Below are 18396 nucleotides of genomic sequence, written 5' to 3' on the forward strand. Positions count from 1 at the left end.
AAGTGTTTGGAGACACACAAGCAAGGTGAGGCAGTCCCTTGTGAGAGCAGCTGCATCCACCCAGCTGTTGCAGAAACCCATTTGCAGGATCAAACAGGAAAGGCATGCTTTAGCCAGGAGAGGACATACAGAGGACGTACATCAGCACGGATGACTAACCTTTTTATAGCCAACAAAGCCCTGGCTAACACATCACATAAGGCGTTACCTTATGACACAACTACTTCCAGGGTTTTTGACAACTTATCCAGAAACAGCTAAGCACAGGTCAGTGCCACACAGGGCTGCAAGCAGCTATTAGCTACAAGCTGTGTGGCTGAGACATACAGGTAGAGCAGGATACTCCACAGGATTATCCAGCCACGGTATATAGCTCCTGAACCCTGTTCAGTGGCAATATGAAAGCAAATGCCTTCAAAAGTTTTTTACCTCCCTTCCTCCTAATTCTGCAATATTCACTGCTCCTTGTCTAACTATAAGGGCTGGGGCAACAGCTCCATGAGGAATTTACACAGGTATGGACAAGAACAAAGATGGGGTGAGGGAAAGTAAAGGGTACATTCACATGAAAATGAAAGCTGGATCACTGTCCTGTGTACTCAAGGACACTTCCACCAGCCACTAGTCTCCTCTCACAGATGCTTCCCAAACCTTGAACCAAGCCATTCCAGCCAGCCAACCACCCTTGGAGGAAGTCCACCTTGACTGAGTCCCTTTATAGGACTCTGGGCTTTAAAACACTCTTTCCAAGTGTTTTAAGACACGATGTTTCTGTTAATGGAATGGAAAAGAAAGCCTGTTGCCTCTAAGATAAAAGGTGCAATCTGCATCTTTCTTTTGCTCAGTACCTCTCCATACTGGGAGGGATGCCAAGGGGCAGAATAATATTTTAAGTCTGTGTAAATACTCTGCTACCAGCAGTTCCCTGAACTTGTCTGCTTCCTATCAGTGCTCTTTAGGTAAAGAGTAACCATCTGCCTTAAAGAATTATTGTTCCTCACTGCTTTGTAAAAAGCCAGGTTGCTTGTGTTTATCTGATGGCAAGTCCTTCCTATTTCTTTTAGCCTAGTTCTGTTAGTTTTGGGAGACAACATCTCTGTAAACAGTTTAACCCTTCTCAAGCCAATTAACAACATTAATGAGATTACAAGTTTTCACAGCCAGTCTCACAAAGCAGCCTGACATCTTGTTGATTGGTGCAGGGCACCCAGTGTGTCCAGGAGGGTGTGCTGGGAGAACTGAGGAGGCTCTGCTACTACTTCTGTTGCACCCTTCAACAAATCCCCCATGCCCCATCTTCTCAGCCTGAGGCTGGGACTAAGTGTTTTTGCTCCTTAAAGAACCTGTTGTTGGGATGAAAAGTGATGAGGTATGTTAAAATCTTCTAGAAAGAGCTGCAGGTTTGTAAAATCTTAGCTTGTATTTGTGGCTTTGGCTCACATAAATATGTAATTACAATTAAGTAACACAGCCATAAAGTTTACCTTTGAATCAGAGCATGGACTAAGACCCACAAATTCCAGAGTGATTACAAAATATCTAATGAACTTCATCTACTACCAAGAGCAAAGCAATTTACTTAATGTCTGATAACATAAAGAGAAGGATTAGGAGGGGTATTGGAAGAAACTCCTGTGGCTTTGCCTCCTTCATAGCTCCCCATTGCTTCAGAGATACAGATTATGGTTTCTAGGGTAACTGGATACACACACTCAAAAAAAAGGACACATTGTCTAGTTTGGTTTCCTGAGAGTGTCAGAGCATTGTCAGGCCAGAAGCATTGCCTAACATAATTATGAAAGAGATTTGTAATTTATTTAGCCACTTATTTTAATTCACAGTCACGCCGTATGTACCATGTTTTGTTTTAAGGGTAATTATCATATTTAAATGTAGAATTAACAAATTGTGAAACTTTAAAATCCAGACCATTATTAAAGACACGCAGAAGACAGATGGTTTCTGTGTATTGTGTATGTGCATATGTTACTACCCTACTTGAGTGGGTTTGTATTTGGCTTCATGTCACACACAAACATAAAAATTTGAATAAACATAAGACTTTTCTACAGTATTTATGTTTCTGTAGGGTTTACATGCATACACACACCCAAACCATTTCACAGCCTTTCACACGGTAGAGGGGAGTAAATTATGCATATAAGGGCCAAAAATGAGACCATGATGGGTAAAACTGGGGACTAATTATCCTTTAAAACAAAAGTGACTTGTCTGGTGTTTGCCAGCCAGGGTTATGGACACATGTATGTGTTGCCATGTGCAGACTTGTGCTGTGGCTCTGATAGAATTCTGCTCCTTTTTTTTCTTTTTTTGAGACCAGGAGACACCATGCATCTCCTGCAAAGCCCACAGGGCACTGTCACCAGGAAGGCTATGGGCACACCCCACATTTTTCACCTACAGAGTGGACATTCCTACCCTCTTCTCTCTGCACTCCCAGAGCTTCATGCCATTGCATCTGAAGAAGCTGCATGATTCCACTTCTTCAGGACCCATCTTCCCCACTTACCAAGGTCTGTGTCACTCAGAGACAGAGTGACACAGCTTTCCTTCCTCCCTCCACTTTCACCAGTATTTAGGTCATTGATGCCAGGTCATGCAACCAGTTATCAGTCTGCCCAGCTACCGAGGACCTAAAGGTGATGTTACTCATTGCTCTGGCTGGGACAGTGGCACTATACCAAACTGTATTTGGGTGTGTTCCCAGGCATAAAACAGACTGTCAGTTCTGCTCAGTCATTTGAGAGCCCCAGCGTGGTTTTGGCCCATGCAAACTTGCACTCCTCTGGAGTGGTCCCGGGTAGGGCTCAGGAGCCAGAGCACTCCAGCAGCCGCTCCAAGCAGTTTGCATGCAGCCACCCTGTCTTGCCAGGACAAGAGGCTGCTCAAAGGGCTCAAGGCTGTTTCCTGCCAGCTGGCCTTCATGCCAGACCATCCCCAGGCATATTCAATTTACTAGCATAAACAGGGCCTTTGAGACTTTCACAGGTCAGGACTGATCACCCCAGGATGCATGATGAAGCTGCAGTCAATGGTAATGAGCTAATTTTTTTCAAATCATTCAAGGCATTTAGTTTCCACATTTACTATGAATAAAGCAAATGCTTTGCAGATGTCTTGTACAGATCATCAGTGGTTTTAAACCTAAATGTAATTATTTTTTGCACTCTCACCATAAATATCAGAACCTCCAGTATGAGAAAACTTCCAAGCAAAGGAGTTTGAATCCATGACCAGATAGAGTAAGTAACCCAGTGCCCTAAAATGACATCAGCTGAATCACTCTGCAGCAGCTTGTTCATGCCCAGTGCTGCTGTAAGCATCCCATGCCCTGGTGAAATCCAAGTAAAGGAAACCAACCCAGGATACTGTCTAGCAATATCCTTACTGTCCGAGCTTGCAATAAGCACAGAAACTAATTTAACCTTACCTTGCTCTGAAGAAAGGCTGATTTCTTCTATTATTCTTCATATTTAAAGATTTTCTAAGTGTTCCACTCCCCCAGCCAAAACTGATGGCAAGTATCTCAAACACAGCTTAACCAAGCCATGCCAAGGCCAGATTTTTAATTTAATATTATGGCCCAAACTCTTTGGAGCAAAGAAAGACCACAAAGAAACCTGTGCTTTTCACAGGGCAGCCGCAGGAGTTTTAATAGAGTTAATTTAGAAGATGTCAGAAAACTTGCTATATCTGGACAGTGTTCAGCATCTCTTTCAGGCCAGACAAGTGCTAAGCCAATGTAGAAAATCAACAGCATTAAAATGGTATTTAAACACACAGCCTAACAAAAAACCCACCCAAAACTAAGAATGTATACACAAAAATATAAGAAAGATGAAAAGGTCAAAGAGTCAAAGAGTTTGACTACACATGTATATAGAACAATTGGAATGTTTTACATGCAGCCAGGATTTTCTGACTTGAGAATAATTAGAAAGGACTGAAGATGCCTAATTCCACTTCCAAGCGGTATCAGGCACTAACTAAACTGTACTGCAAGCACTAACAAACTTGCATTTCCTGTTCTTAAATGTTTTGAGGCTCTCTGAGTTTTAACTGCTGAACTTTGAGATAGAGATCATAGTAAGAGCAGCAGAAGAGAACAAAGGGAAGGAAAGCGCAGCTGAAGCAGAAGCTTAAACCAAAGCATTTAATTGCATGTTGCTGATGTGCTTCTTTTAAGAGGACATAAAAAAGGGCATTATAAAGGATTCAAAGCATTTAGTGGTGAGGAAAGAGGGCAGGAAGAGACAACACTTCAAATAAACATTCCATGGAGAGGAAATATCTAATAATTTATTGACCTTCAGTTTCACATTGTGAAAAAAAGTGAGTTTTACAAAATCTTAAGACATAGTAGCAAACAACATAGACAATTTTACTTCTTCACTTGCAGTTTTCTTTAAGCACATGAACCACATCTTCAATGGCCAGGAATGGGAACATTATTCTGTTCTAAACACTCTTATTCAGACAGGTGTTAGACATATAGAAAAGGGGCTGCACAATGACACCAGAAGAGGAAGGCTATCTTTTGTTACATGTTTCTACAGTAACCAGCCTGCAAAATAGGAGGAACCTTCCCGACTTATGCCAGGGTTTTTGTGTGCACTCTGCTGTGAACAGCTTCTAAGTCCGGGGTGTTCCGCAGGGCTGAAATGGTCAAATAGTCAGCCAGGATTCCCACAACAATTCACAGAGAAAGAGCCTCGTGTAGTCCCTGCAGAGCCAGAGGCCCACCCTGACTTCAGCTTCCTTCAGCCTACACACAGGAATTAATTGAGGAGCTGAGAGCAGACCACAAGTTTGGAAACAGCTACAGAAAATTCATCCCACTTTTGGAAGATGAATGGTGTTACAAAACAGATTTCATAAGCTAAACAGTCAGATGCAAGGCAGCTTCACCTCTGGACTCTGATCAGCTTGACAGAGAACACATATCTCAAAGCTACATGTCCTTATTCAAACACAGGGGCCCCTGGGGACCCAGTTCTTTACTTCCTGGTACCTTATGTAGTTGCTAGTGCCTGGGGAGAGGACATGCAAAACACAGGAAGTCTGATTTTATGGCTCCCTTCACTCCTGAGAGTGAACCACCAGATGAAATACCGACAAAAATTCAAGGCTGTTTGCTTCAACATAGTAACCTGCACAGGTACAGGGATATAGAAAGGAGATCTATCCTAATCTGCTTTCCTATTGCTAAGGGTTGTCTAAGTGGGGGCAAGGGTAGAGAGGCTGTGGGTTTAAATACTTTTTTAATCTACCACTTCAAGGAATCAGTTTCATCAGTGGAACTATAATTTTATCACATCTAGCTGGAACCCACCCTTTTAAAAACTGCAAATGACTGCTTATTAATCAATGTTCTCTTGGTGTTCACAGAACTCCAAATACTTTATTTCTGAAATGTAAAGAGTCTACTCCAAACAGCAAATCAAATGTAAGGCAGCGCAGAGAAACTTCCAGTGACCAATGTAAACACTTTCAGATGACAAAACTTCCACAAATACAGCTACATCACTTTCACACAGAGAAAGGCAAGCATCACATTGTTTTGCATGCACACATGCAGCTGTTTACTTATACCACAGCACACATCAACCATGTTACTGAATGTGCCAGTTTAAGTGGGCTCCAGAAACATTTAAGAAAAAACACAATACAATACAAGCTTCATTACAGGATCTGGCAAAGAAAGTACCTGTGAAACACAAGCTTCTGAAATTCCTAAGAAAAAGAGTAGCTTCATCTCTGTCCAAAGACCAGAATAATAAGAAACAATTTTATTTAAAAAATCAAAGTTTGGTTTCTCAGGATTATTTGAGGCTTCTGAGCAACCAACTGATTAAAGACACACCTGGATAAAAAAAATAAAAAGCAGCAGAGTTTGAGGGCTTTTTTTTTTTTTTCTTTTTAAGATAAGAGGTTTGAAATTCATTTTCTATCCCCAAAAGAAATTTTCTAGAGCACTTGGGTCTTTGACATCTGGCCACTCAGATGATCTGAAATCCAGATGGATGAGGCAATCCAGTCAGTGCAAAATTGCTGCTCTTCTTTTTTTTTTTTTTTTTCCTAAGACTTCATCATTAACCTATGTTGAGGTTTTCTTTTTTGTTTTTATTCTTGAATCACCATTCTCCACTCCTTCAGGACAATGTGGCTATATTGTAGGTAACCCTCCTCCAACCCAATAAATAAATAAATAAGTTTGGACAATGACTTCATCTGGGCTTGGTATCCAGAAGCTCTTCCACAGAATTTGCGTTGCAATCAAGAAGCTGCACAAAGCGAGTGTTGCAAGAGACTTTGGCTATTTCCAGGGTAGAAACTGAAAGGCATGACCAACAAATGAAATGTGGCAAGGACACCATCTACAAGACACACCACATGCAGCCTGGGGAGCTGGTGGCCTGAGAAAGTGACCTCCATGGCTTCTTCCTTTAGTACATGTGTAATTTTAAATCCTGTCTTGTAATCCTTCCATTTCCGACTGGGAAGCCACTCCTCCCTCCCACCTCCAACTGTTACCCAATAGTTTTCTTTCTTTGTGCAGAAGAGCAAGTCAGCAATCACAATATGTGCAAAACATACAATTCACACAAGCCCTTGCAACATGAAGACAATTGCAGGCATTGTTTCAGCATGCAAGCACTGAACAATAAATAACTATATCTACAACAAGTAACATAATAGGAAAGGGACAGACTGATTTATAAATACAGGGAAGAACAGGAACAATGAGCATTTTGGGGCTGTAATGTTTGTTCCCCACTGTTGCAAAAACATTTCACCACTGGACTGGTCCTTATGAAGCAGAAGGTCACTCACTGCACACAGGACAATGCAACACAGGGTGTAACAGATGCCGTGGGCACTGCCCACAGGCAAGCACACTCCAGTCAGCAGAGTTCAGCAGCAATGCCGCTGTATCTTCATTCACAGCCGCATCTTGCTGTTTCAGACCTGGCCTGCTGCCCCTGCAGCTGGCGCTGGCACTTCAAACCACCACAAGGAGAGGTGACAACCATTTCGAATTTCACATAAAAACAGTGGGGTCCATGGAAATCAAGTGATGTGTGGTGCACAGCTAAGAGACATTCTGTCTCTGTTTTTTTCATCTTTGAAGGACTGATTAACATGGGCATTAATCCACAATTACTAGCACAAGGACAGATCAGAGGTTTGTCCATTCATATTTAAACGGCGTGTTGAAGCACTGAAGACAGGGGTTTCTTCTCCCATTCCTTCATGTCGAGGTTGGATAATTTACAAGGTGCAGATGATTTTCTTCAAATGCGAGAAACGCTGAATGATTTTTCTTCATAAAAACTTCTCCAGATCTGAGGTTCCAATTATCTTCTCCAAATAAAGGAGTAAACTAAAAGCATGGGAAGAGGTGGAGGGAAAGGAGAAATTACTTAAAAGATTTTGCTGCAACAATATACCATAAGGTTTTTGTTAGATGTCAAAGAAAACCTAAAAGCTAGGCTTAGGCTACAACCCAGTTGATGGGCTTCCGTGCCCACCCTGAACCTCAAGGTTCTTGTGCAATACCCAACTGCTAACCCATAAACGAGCCAAGAACATAATTATTTAGGGACAGATTCTCACTTTATTATTCTATTAACATTACTCTGCAAACCATCCTCTGGACTGCAAAAAGACTGACTAATGCTTTGGGTATAAACTCAGTCACTTGAAACCTAAATCAAAGTGGCCTGATACACCTCAAAGTGATTAGACACTGTATCCTGCATACTTCCACATTTTTATGTTCCCCCAAAATCTTAAAAAGTTTGTGGACTTGTTGTAAGCAAACAACCTTTTGTAACATCTCTTCCACAAAAAAAAACCACATGAACACTCAGGGTAGAGTTTTTTCTATACCTCAGCCAAAACCAACCTGGTTGGAGCAAAGCAGAAGGGAAGCTGAAGGTGTCTTGCCCCAATACCTCTGTTCACCTTAACAAATTCTGAATTGAATTTACTCACAACAGAGAGGGCCATAGAATTCCCTTACTCAAAATATATCTAGTCTTAATTTAAGCAGAATTCTGCCTAATTTCTTTTTAAACAGCAATATACCATTCACCAATAAATGTGGAGTCCTTTACAAAATCAATTATTTGATGAGAAACTCAGCCTCTGGATGCTGAGATTGTGCTTTGCTTTTTCACTGTGAAGCTGTACCAAAATTCCAGCTTCCAAACCATCATCGGTTCATCACAATAATTTCTGACAGCACTGCTAGAATTTTAGAAGGCAAATCCTACTTCATTACAACACAAATGAGCTCTAGTGCACTCATAGATCCTTTGAGCACACCACATCTCTCTCAGGCTGTGATGTCTAAGAACAAGAGAGAACATTCCCAGGAAACAACCCAGCCTACATAACAGTCCATAGTGTTTTTGCAAGTGTAGGCTATTTTTTTTTTATGTCTAAAAAAAGGGTCCAAAGGGTCCACAGGGTTGATTAGTCTTTTCTAGACATTCTTCAGTACAGCATGACATTCTCCCATCAAAACAGACTATCAACACCGAAGTCAAAACAGTGTTTCTTGTCATGAGATGATTTAAAAAAAAAAGCTATAAATTATTCGAAACAAAGGGGAAAAAACCCAACCCAAAACTCCCAAGTTTGAAGAACAAGACAAAGCAGACTGAAGTCTTCCGAAAAGCTGTCAGATTGGGGCCACACAGCACCATGTAAACAGAGTAATCACAAGTAATTTCCTTTTTGGCCCTCCCACCCACTGGCAAAGCAGCAGGAGTCAGAAGGGAAAAAAACAACTTACTTACTGGATGAGCACACAGCACTGGAGAGATTTCAGACTACAGCTACATTCACTTATCTTGTGTGCTAGTTAAGCCAGATATCTTGTGGGTTAGTGAAGATAAAATAATGGCTTTTAACAAGATACTGCAGAGTGAAGGAAAGCTTTTTGCACCGTTATATTCGGAGAACTCTTTTTCAAAATAAAACACTCCCTCATGCACTGTAAACTCCAGAAGAATTAAGTGAGACTCAGAAGAGTAAGTCAATATTTTTCTTGGCACAGGCCTGAGTCCGGGCATTCAATACTGCTGTTCTGATAACACTGAGAACTGCATAAAGTCAGTAACAATACAAATTAACTGAAGATATCGAGACGTAGTTCCCAGCTAGGGAGGAAGCTGACACCCAGAAATGAGGGCTTCCATTTGCTGTTGTGGGGCAATTATGGTCACCAACCAGGACCTGGTAAGTCTCTAGAGTTCGCTCTGTTTTCCAAAGAAAAGTCTAGAAAAACAAAGTGGAGAGAGGGCAGAGGACAGAGTGTTTTCAAGGCAAACAACCACCTGAGAGCAGAGCATCATGGCACAACACTGCCCAGTTTCACATTAGAATTCAAAGCTGAGCTGCTGCTTTGCATGGGCCCAACCTTGTATTCTTTACTCAATCAGAACTCCCAGGCAACTGAAAGATAACTACAGGACTGTCTGCCCTGTCTACACTGCTTCAAAGACCTTTGGGGTTTGCATTTACTGCAAGAGTCAGGAAAATGTCTACTGCTGCGAAAAACCACCAAAAAACCTTCCCAAAGATCTGTCCCAAACAGAAGAACCTAGAGAAGTCTATACACACAACTTCTTCCTATACTCCGAAAAACCTCTTCAGCCTCAACTTTCAGGTAACCCAGAGGCACATGAATAGTTTGTTTAATTACTGCAACTGTATTTACTTGCCTTTTTCTTATAACCTGCCTGTCTTCACAGGTACAATATACACTGCTCAAATCCAAAAAGAAACTACCATTCACAGAGCACTGATTATTTAGGATCAAGGACATCACTATATTTATCAGTTACAGTTACTGGCAGTAACTGATTCTGCACTAAAGCCATAAGGAGGAAATGGGGAATAAAAGCAACACAACACAAATGGGAATCTACCAAGTTTGTTGCAAAATACACAGATTAATAGCAAAAATCTTCCCCCCTTGTCCCAAAAATAAGAAATGCACAACAACCCATCAAGCAAGACCAAATTCAGACTTGCTTGTGAGAAGATACAATGCTGAAGTTGCATCTGGGAAGAACCTGGCCCATTATGTATAATTAAATTGTTTTGGAACAGTGTGTGCTATAGACTAGTAATTATTTCAGGCTGCAATATTAATTACGTATCTTCCTGACACTATACCTAGTTCAACATATATAAGCATAAGTATTTTGAAAAGTCTGTATTTTAAAGTGTTACAATGGAGGAAATGCAGCCTTGGTCCATGAAGATGCAACCACGCTGTCTAGTTGAGATTGAAAATTAGGCCTGAACTCCCTGTAAAACACCTATCATAAGACAGCAGCTTTCTCTAAAGGCTGTCTGCATGAAAATTCAAGTGAATTCACTATCAGGCTTCAAATCAGAATTTACTGAATCTTTTTCAGGTACTGCCACTGGATGCAGTGACCAAGTCTCAGTCATCAGACAAACAGCAGTGGAACCTTTGTTTACCATGCATTTAGTACTTAAGAGACAGAGTCAATTTTCAAAAGACTATCAGCATTTCCACACAAGTTGAAAATGTTATTTTTGCTCAGTCCTTTACCTCTAAATCATACAGGAAAAGGCCTTGTAAAGGCTGGTGCACGGTATGTGGCAAACTACTTCCAGGATCTGGTGCTGTCACAGATGTAGTGCCTGGCTTTCAACAGCCCATGAACATATGTGTCTAAGTAATCCAGATGTAAAACTGCATCAAACATACTCACCTCTCCTCAGAGCTTCTGCTGAAAAGTTTTTTCAAAAGCATTATTACAGTGAAATTCAAAGGTGTTATATCTTACCTGATAACTTGCAATTGTCAACACATACACGATTAGGAGGGGAGGTGCTTCCATGTGCTGACAAAAGCCGTGGGAATTAACGAATAGGGCACAGTTGTTATGCTGTTCCATGCATCTAACGTGGGATCATAGCAGTCCAATGTCTTGCACCTCTGAATGCCAAAGTAGCCTCCAACCACATACAATTTGTTTCCAGATGCCACTGCATGGCAGCTCATTCGCTTCGCTGTCACATCTCCCACCTTAGTCCACTGGTATGCCTCACTGTTGAACTTATAAGCAGAGCATGCGGAGAATTCAGTATCTCCACCCATAATAAAAATCTGGTTTCCCAGAACAGCTGCAGCTGTGTAGCGCCAGGGCTGGGGGCAGGTGGCTGGTACAGTCCATCTGTTCTCACACTGATCGTAGCACTGGACTTTGGGCAGCTTGTCATGGCTAACGCTGGTACCACCGAAAGCAAACAGCTTCAGCTTCGCGCTGACTACAGCTGCATTGCTTACTCCCTCTCGCAGCGGGGCAACCATGGTCCATTTGTTGGTCACGGGGTCATACTGTTCTACTTGCTTTAGGGATACTGAGGGGGAAGCTGGAAGGCAACCAGTTGCTGCAGTGTGCCCCCCTACTACATACAAACAGTGCTTAAGTTCGGCAGAGCCATGGCCAAACCTAGCTACCAGCATGGGAGCAGCCTTCGACCACTCCTCATGAAGGGTGTCATACACCCACACGTCTTTGGAGACTCCGTTTTCCGATCCTCGTCCCCCTGTGATGTACACCTTGCAGCCTATGGCACAAGCACTGAACTCTTTCCGTGGGCTTGGAATGTCAGCCTTTGGAATGATCTCCTTTGCCTTCTGATCCACCAAATACAGCTTGTCACACATAAAGGTTTGGCCACCCAAAAGAAAAAGTGAATGGCCAGTTTTTCGGGGTCTGGCACACAAGCTGGTGACCACTCCATCATTCTGTAAGATCTTCAACTTGCATCTTATTGATTCTTCTACAATCTCCTTGCTTTTCCTTTGCTTGGTGATAAGTTCTTCCATGGCCACGTTCTCCATAAGGTATATGGCTGGCAGCAGGGCCAGTCTCACTGTCTGCAGTAGCTCTGGCAGGTAACAGTGACGCTTACTCAGGTCATAGTTGACCCAGTTGATAGCCGATTCATACACCAGCCTTTCGTCTTCAGTTTCTAATTCTTCACTGGAAAGGAGCTGCACTACCATGTCTTTTGGCAGCTGGAGGAAGTCTTCACTTTTACTGATACTCTGGAAGTTGCTAAGGCACATCCTCCAAGAGAGCTCATACAGCTTGGTACACTGATGAGCATCTGACAGCAGTAGCATACCAAGACAGTTGGTGGGATGAAGATTTTTCTCCAGAAACTCTGCACAAGCATCCCGAATGTCCTGAAACTCCAGCATGTCACCAGCCTCCAGCAGCGACTCCGCATTTTCCTCATTGATGATAACTCTGGAGGAATACGCATAGTCCAGAAGAAGCTCTAGGACTTCTGGGTGAATAGAATTGTGAAAGTTGACTTCACTGTCCTGGCTCTCTTTCAGTCCTCCGCTGAACATTGCTTCAAAATAGCGGCTACAAGCAGCCAGAACTGCTCTGTGGCAGGGGAACGACCTGTTTCCAGCATGGAGAAGCACATCTGTAAAGAGACGCTGCTGACGCAGGAGGTTTAGGTGAGTAAGGACACTATCAGCGTAGGATGACTTGTGGAACAAGTAGATGTTTATGGAGCCAGTGCTGGCCCTAGACTTGCGATTTTCATGCATGCTGACCGACATTTTCTTTCACACCTATAAGCAAAGAAAACATTTTAAATAAATAAAAGTCAAAACCTTTTTTAGTTTTGCATATCAAAAAGTGTGTCTATTATTGACTATAGGATGGGGGAGAAAAAGCCCTAATTTACAGCTGAGTGGACAGAGAATTACATCTCCCTTTGGCATGCATTTATTTTTCTGTAAGCTGAGATTCATAAATGGCATAGTCTAAATTTGTTGCCCAAGAGCAGGTTTATCTTGGGAAACCTGATCTCCAACTTTCATAGCAATACAGTAAGCAAGTAAGTTGGAGAAAGAAAATGAACCTGGACTGATTTTCTCACCCTTCCCCAACCTAGACCAGCTGATTCATTACATACATACGCATGCACACGCTTGAAACATTCTCCTGTACTGAATCATAGCAGGAAGAGCTACCAGACAGAATACCTAAGGAATGTCAAAAGCTGCACAGAGAACAAAAACCTACTAATCCCATTAGGAAGCTTCCCTTTGGTATAGTGATTCCATATGCAACAACGCAAAGTGAAAAAAAAAACAAAAAACTCCAAACTTTAAAATAAAGCCCTGGTATCATACATTTAGACTTGTGTAACTGTAAAAAAAAAAAAAAAAAAAAAAAAAAGATTAGTAAAATCTACAGATTCCACCTTTATTCCACAGAATTCGGTGTCTGCCTCTTCTAGTGATATGGCATATACATAGGCAGCAGAAAAACACGTTTTGACCACCAGCTGAAGTCACTGAGATACTGCCTCTGAAGCCAGCTGGAGAGTCAGGTCCTCAGAGCTTAAGCCGTTGCTCATTCTGAACTTTTGAAGAGACATAAAACTATCCTATCCTATGCTGCCCTATTCCTAACAAACAAAACCCTACTCAGATCCTGTTTAGAGGTGAATGTTACTGTTACATGCCATGATATGCAGGTCTACGTATAATTACAGCAAGTTTCCAGATTTAACTAAGAGTCAAGTCAGAATAGTATGGAGTGTAGGATAAGAGACGAATATTGACAGTGATATAAAGCTAATGGCCAAAAAGCCACAGGGCAAATAGTAGAAGATGAAACAAAAAGAACCCAGTGTAAGCTGCGGCTGTGACTGGTACTGAAAAAATCTCATTCCTCTCTCTTCAAACTGCAGAGAAAACTCAGCAAAAGCCAAGAACCAAACCTCACTTATTACTATGCTATTTGCATGTCCAGAGTACCTTTTACTGCACTGTCAAATAAAGAACTGGCCAAAAGGTCTCTCTGGAAAGCAAGCAATGTCCTAAGTCAGAGCACCTGGGACCACTTGTGAAGGTTTTTAATGTGGATATACTTTGCTCTCACACAGACATTTTCATATACTTAAGCATCTTTAAGCAGTACTGAATTGCAGAATTTTATTCCCACACCTCATGCTTCAAGATAATACAAGAGCTTTTCAAGCCTCAAAACCAGCATTTTTAATAGATGTATTTTTCTCGGTTTGTATGACCAGAAACATTGAGAAAATCAAAACCACACGTTTAATTTGGACAGCAGACTCCATTTCAGAACAAGTAATCTGTGTACATGGAACATGCAACACCTGCAGCCTAACTGCAGCACAGCCAGTACCTTCGTCCACTCTCTGTGCTAATATAATTGATTCACCATATTGAACAACAGCTAGTCTGTGTTACACCTTTCCCTTCAGTTACAGCATAAAAAGCCCTTAAACCCAACTTAAAGTAAAGAATAGAGAGACACCTTACTGTGAAACTACCATAGCCCACTTCCTTTAATAGGAAACACAATTTGCCCTACAAACTTTAACTGGGATTGAAAACAGCAAGCAACACTGCCCAGTATACGGTGCACATTCCAAAGTCCTCCAAAACAGAGGAGTCCTACACATCAGAGCTACAAGGGAGAGTATCTGTCTCACTCTACCTAAGCAAAACCTCAGAAAGGGATCATACCAGTGCTCCCTAGGCCAACCTATTAAATGCACTAAGCACAGAACAATCTAAGTCATGTCTTAGGTATGTCTTCAAAACACAAACTCTTTTACAAGAAAAATTAAATGACCTTTAATGAAGTTGTATTGTCTGGCAAAAAAATACCCAGATGGCATTCGAGGATCTTGAGCACAAATCTCAGACTAAAATAACCCACTTAACCTATAGCCAAAAATAAGATACTGACCATTTACAAGTTGAAATCTCCTGGAACTGAAGGATTACAGAAAGGTCGTGGCCTGGAATACTAGTATACAAGCAGTCTGATGACACAAATAAGAAGCTGAACACTTTACTGTCATTTTTTTCAAACTTTTCCAGGCACTTTACTGTCTTAAATGCTGTTATGATGCAAGGCACAGTATTCACTGGATCTCTACAGGTAGGTTTTCCTCACACTGAGGACTTACTCTTTCAGGTTCCTCACCAGGGAGCAGGATAGGATCTAAACACCCCACTAATCAGAGACAACAGAATAATCAGTATCTGAATATGCTCACTGCCCCCCACACTCCATTCCAGTTAACTGAATGTGATTGTAGGCATCACAGTCCCGGCATGTCAGGATCTCTGTGAAAACACAGGTTCTCATCTTTGCCCCCACATATTGGGGGAATTCAGAGTTTACTGAAAACTTTCTTTCATCATGCACACAAGGTTCAGGAATAGTGCAGGTAAAGTTCATGTCAGAGGCTGCAGATGCAGGGATTTAGATCTTTCACCAGGTTCTGTACTCCCATGAGCAACTCTTGTTCAGCACCATTCGGAATGAGCCCATAACCACAACAAAATAGAGGCAAACACAAAAAACCCACCCTGCAGTTATGCATACAGTGGAGGCTGGTGAACTACAGACCACATGCAGAGGGGAGGAACAGATCACTGTCTGCTACCCAAAGCCCACCCACAGACACAGTAACAAATATCGCTGTAAAAAAAAAATCAAAAATTTGTATAAAACCCCCTCCCAAACAGCTACTGAATAAAGCACTCAGCATTACACCCTACTATAACAGAAGACTTAGTCTCTTAGTGAGAAGTAGATTTCACAAATGCTGATCTTGAACTGTTCCTATAATATTGCCTTTATCATCACAATGTCATCTATTGAGAGGAATTCAAAATATGCCAATTCACATTTAAGATAAGCTAACATATTTCCCCAAACAGAACAAAGATGTATATCTGTACACATCTTTTTCCTCCAGTGTGGTGCTGAGATGAGTTTGCACATGGACTAGCTGAACAAACACCCTTAGAAGCAAGTACCATCATTCACTAACAGGCAGCGTTTCTGTAAATTGACTGAATCTCTGTAAATTAGGCCAATCCAGAATCTTGGAAGAATACTAAAATGTAAAAATTACATCTCCAATTTCTCTGCTTAGTGTTGGAAATTATGCAAGCCTCAAATAATTCAGCAGATGTAATTTACTATCAGTGATCAAGTGTTCATCTTGAATAATATCAGCAATTCCCTTCAGTCATTTCTTTCCTTAGAAATAGTATTTGTATGTAAAAGACAAGAAGTGGTCAGTAAATTACAGATATAGATTTTATCTAGGAACAGAGGTTGAACCAAGACTTTGATTTATAATTACACTTCAACAGACTACTAGTCACAGCAGCCCAGTAGTAAACACTTCTTTAAGACTAAACAACAGGCTCCTTGTCCTACTTTACAGTTCTATAGCATGCAGATCTCAGCCTAAATCAAATGAAAAAGTAAGTATTTTCAAATTAATGATAAATCCCTCATGCACGCTCATTTTAATGTGACTGTGTAATTACACAGCGGTGGTTGCATTTTTCTTTAGAAACAGCGAAACAACTGAAAGAGAGGAAATCTACTAATCATCCTATCGATGTAACTAACACCGCTTTCCATTGCTAAATCTGCACCGATGCTATCAGTGTGGAAGAGGCAAACCGTGACACTGCCTAAAGTCTTCAAACTCAGTGGCTGTCTAGGACCTGCAGCGAGACAGAAAGCAGAACACGCTGCTCCTGCTAGGAATGCACTACAGCTCACCACATGCAAACAAAGAAACGCAACGCTAAATTCCCCTCAGTTCGCCCCATCAAAACGCCTAAACAACTACGTCTCTGAGAAGAAATTTAAAGAGCTTCTTCCCAGGCTAATATAAAAAACAGTGCGAGAAGCTAAAATGCATTTAGTTTGCTTTATAGAGCAATAACCACGTGCAAAAGTTTCTGTACCGGCGCCGGCAGAGCAGCACCGCAGCCAGCTCAGGGAGCAGTGAGGCGCTGGCTCATTCCCTGCCCTGCCTCATGCCCGCTGAGGGATGCTCCGGACCGCTCGGGGCCCCAAGCAGGAAGCTGAAGCCCAACAGGGAGGCTAGCAGCCTCCGTAACAGGAGCCCACGCTTTCCCAGGGCACCCGAGTACAGGAGACAGCAAACCACCGCGAATGCCTACCCACCAGTGCCCGCTGGTACTGGCGCTCTGGACAGGGCGGAGGAGGGCCAGCCACCGCCTGTTCTGGGGACCAACAAGGCAGCCCGGCTCCTGCCGGAGCAGCACCGCTGGCAGCGCGGCGGCAGCTCTGCTCCTCAGCTCTGCCCCGCCGCTGCCCTCCCGCCTCCCCCTCCGTGCCGGGCGCCGCACCGGGCCGGCGGCACCAACTTACAGCAGCGGCTCCCGGGCGAGCGCAGAGGTCCCTGGGCGACGCAGCGCCGCGCATGGGAGAGGAGCTGGGCTGTACCGGCTCGGCGGTGCCGCGGAGACGCGGCGGGCGAGCGGCAGCGCCGGGCGGAGCTGGTGCCGCTGGCGGGAGGCGGGTCGCGGAAGGAGGGCGGGAGGTAGGGAAGAGGGACAGAAGAAAGGAAAAGAGCGGCTCCAGCTGCTGCTGGCACGCCGACCGCAGCTCTGCTCCGGCGGCGAGGCGGAGAAGGGGTATATGGGCTGGGGGGCGGGGGGAGGCTTTATACAAAGCCTGTGAGTGACAGGCAGGGGAGGGACGAGGGCAGCGCGCTCGCAGTTGCTGTCCCGGCCAACGGCAGGGAAGGTGTAGTGGGCGTCTCGCATCGCCCTGGACGGGGCTGCAGGATGGCCTCTGCTTCCTACCTTGCCTCCCCTGCCTCGCACCCGACCAGGGCGGCGTGGGGGCCCCGCGGGGCCGAGCGGAGTAGCCACTCGCTGTACGAGCTCCTGCTCCGGGTGAACAAGGGCTGCGCCCCGCCGCGCAGATACCGAAACAGCTGCGCGGGATGGGGAGAGCCGCGCGGACAGGATGCCGGTCCTCGTGGCGTGTCCCGTTGGGTGGCGAAGACCGAGCAAGGCAGACGGTGGGAAACTCCTCCTCCGCGCCCTGGCAGCGGCCGGGAGGGCGCGGAGGAGCCCGAGCATCGCAGGCTCAGAGCCCGCCGGCGGCGCTGCTCCTCCCGCGGGGCGGTGCCGCGGAGCTACCGCGGGGCGTGCGGCCACTGCTCTCTCGGGAGGCCTTCACAGAGCTGCCCGATGGAGTGCTCCCGCAGCACAAAGGGAAGCCTGGCTTTAATTATTTCTCCATTAACAAAGTATGTGAAAAACTCATTTGTGCAAAAGGCGGATTTCAACAAAAAACATCTTCTAGACATAACAACAGTGTTTACGGGATGGTGTTGCGTGGCTCTGTACAAGAAAAACATAAGGTACCATGCTAAACATTGCACATATTGCTAGTTTACTATTTGCTAATATCACTTAAAGCAATGGTATTAGTCTAAAGAGGCTTTAAGGAAGATAGGAGC

At 43.5% G+C, this 18396-nt stretch overlaps 1 protein-coding gene across 3 annotated transcripts; it reads right to left on the reverse strand.

Moving 5' to 3' along the window:
* Window positions 1-4298: 4298 nt before the first annotated feature.
* On the reverse strand, window positions 4299-17945 carry ENC1 (ectodermal-neural cortex 1). Of its 3 annotated transcripts, none has more exons than XM_030237272.2 (3): window positions 17732-17945; window positions 10857-12670; window positions 4299-7405 (listed from the first exon to the last, which is right to left on the reverse strand). In XM_030237272.2, exon 2 carries the CDS (start codon window positions 12656-12658, stop codon window positions 10889-10891), a length of 1770 nt encoding a protein of 589 aa, XP_030093132.1. In that variant the 5' UTR covers window positions 12659-12670; window positions 17732-17945; the 3' UTR covers window positions 4299-7405; window positions 10857-10888. The 3 variants fall into 3 exon arrangements, with proteins under 3 accessions (XP_030093132.1, XP_009092240.1, XP_030093133.1); XM_009093992.4 differs by lacking the exon at window positions 17732-17945 and adding an exon at window positions 17295-17445; XM_030237273.2 differs by lacking the exon at window positions 17732-17945 and adding an exon at window positions 17088-17219.
* Window positions 17946-18396: the final 451 nt, after the last annotated feature.

This window comes from Serinus canaria, chromosome Z (assembly GCF_022539315.1).
Source record: "Serinus canaria isolate serCan28SL12 chromosome Z, serCan2020, whole genome shotgun sequence".
Lineage (NCBI taxonomy): Eukaryota > Metazoa > Chordata > Aves > Passeriformes > Fringillidae > Serinus > Serinus canaria.

Coding starts and splice junctions, on each gene's coding strand:
- ENC1 (XM_030237272.2), bottom strand. CDS start 12,658: ATGTCGGTCAGCATGCATGAAAATCGCAAGTCTAGGGCCAGCACTGGC.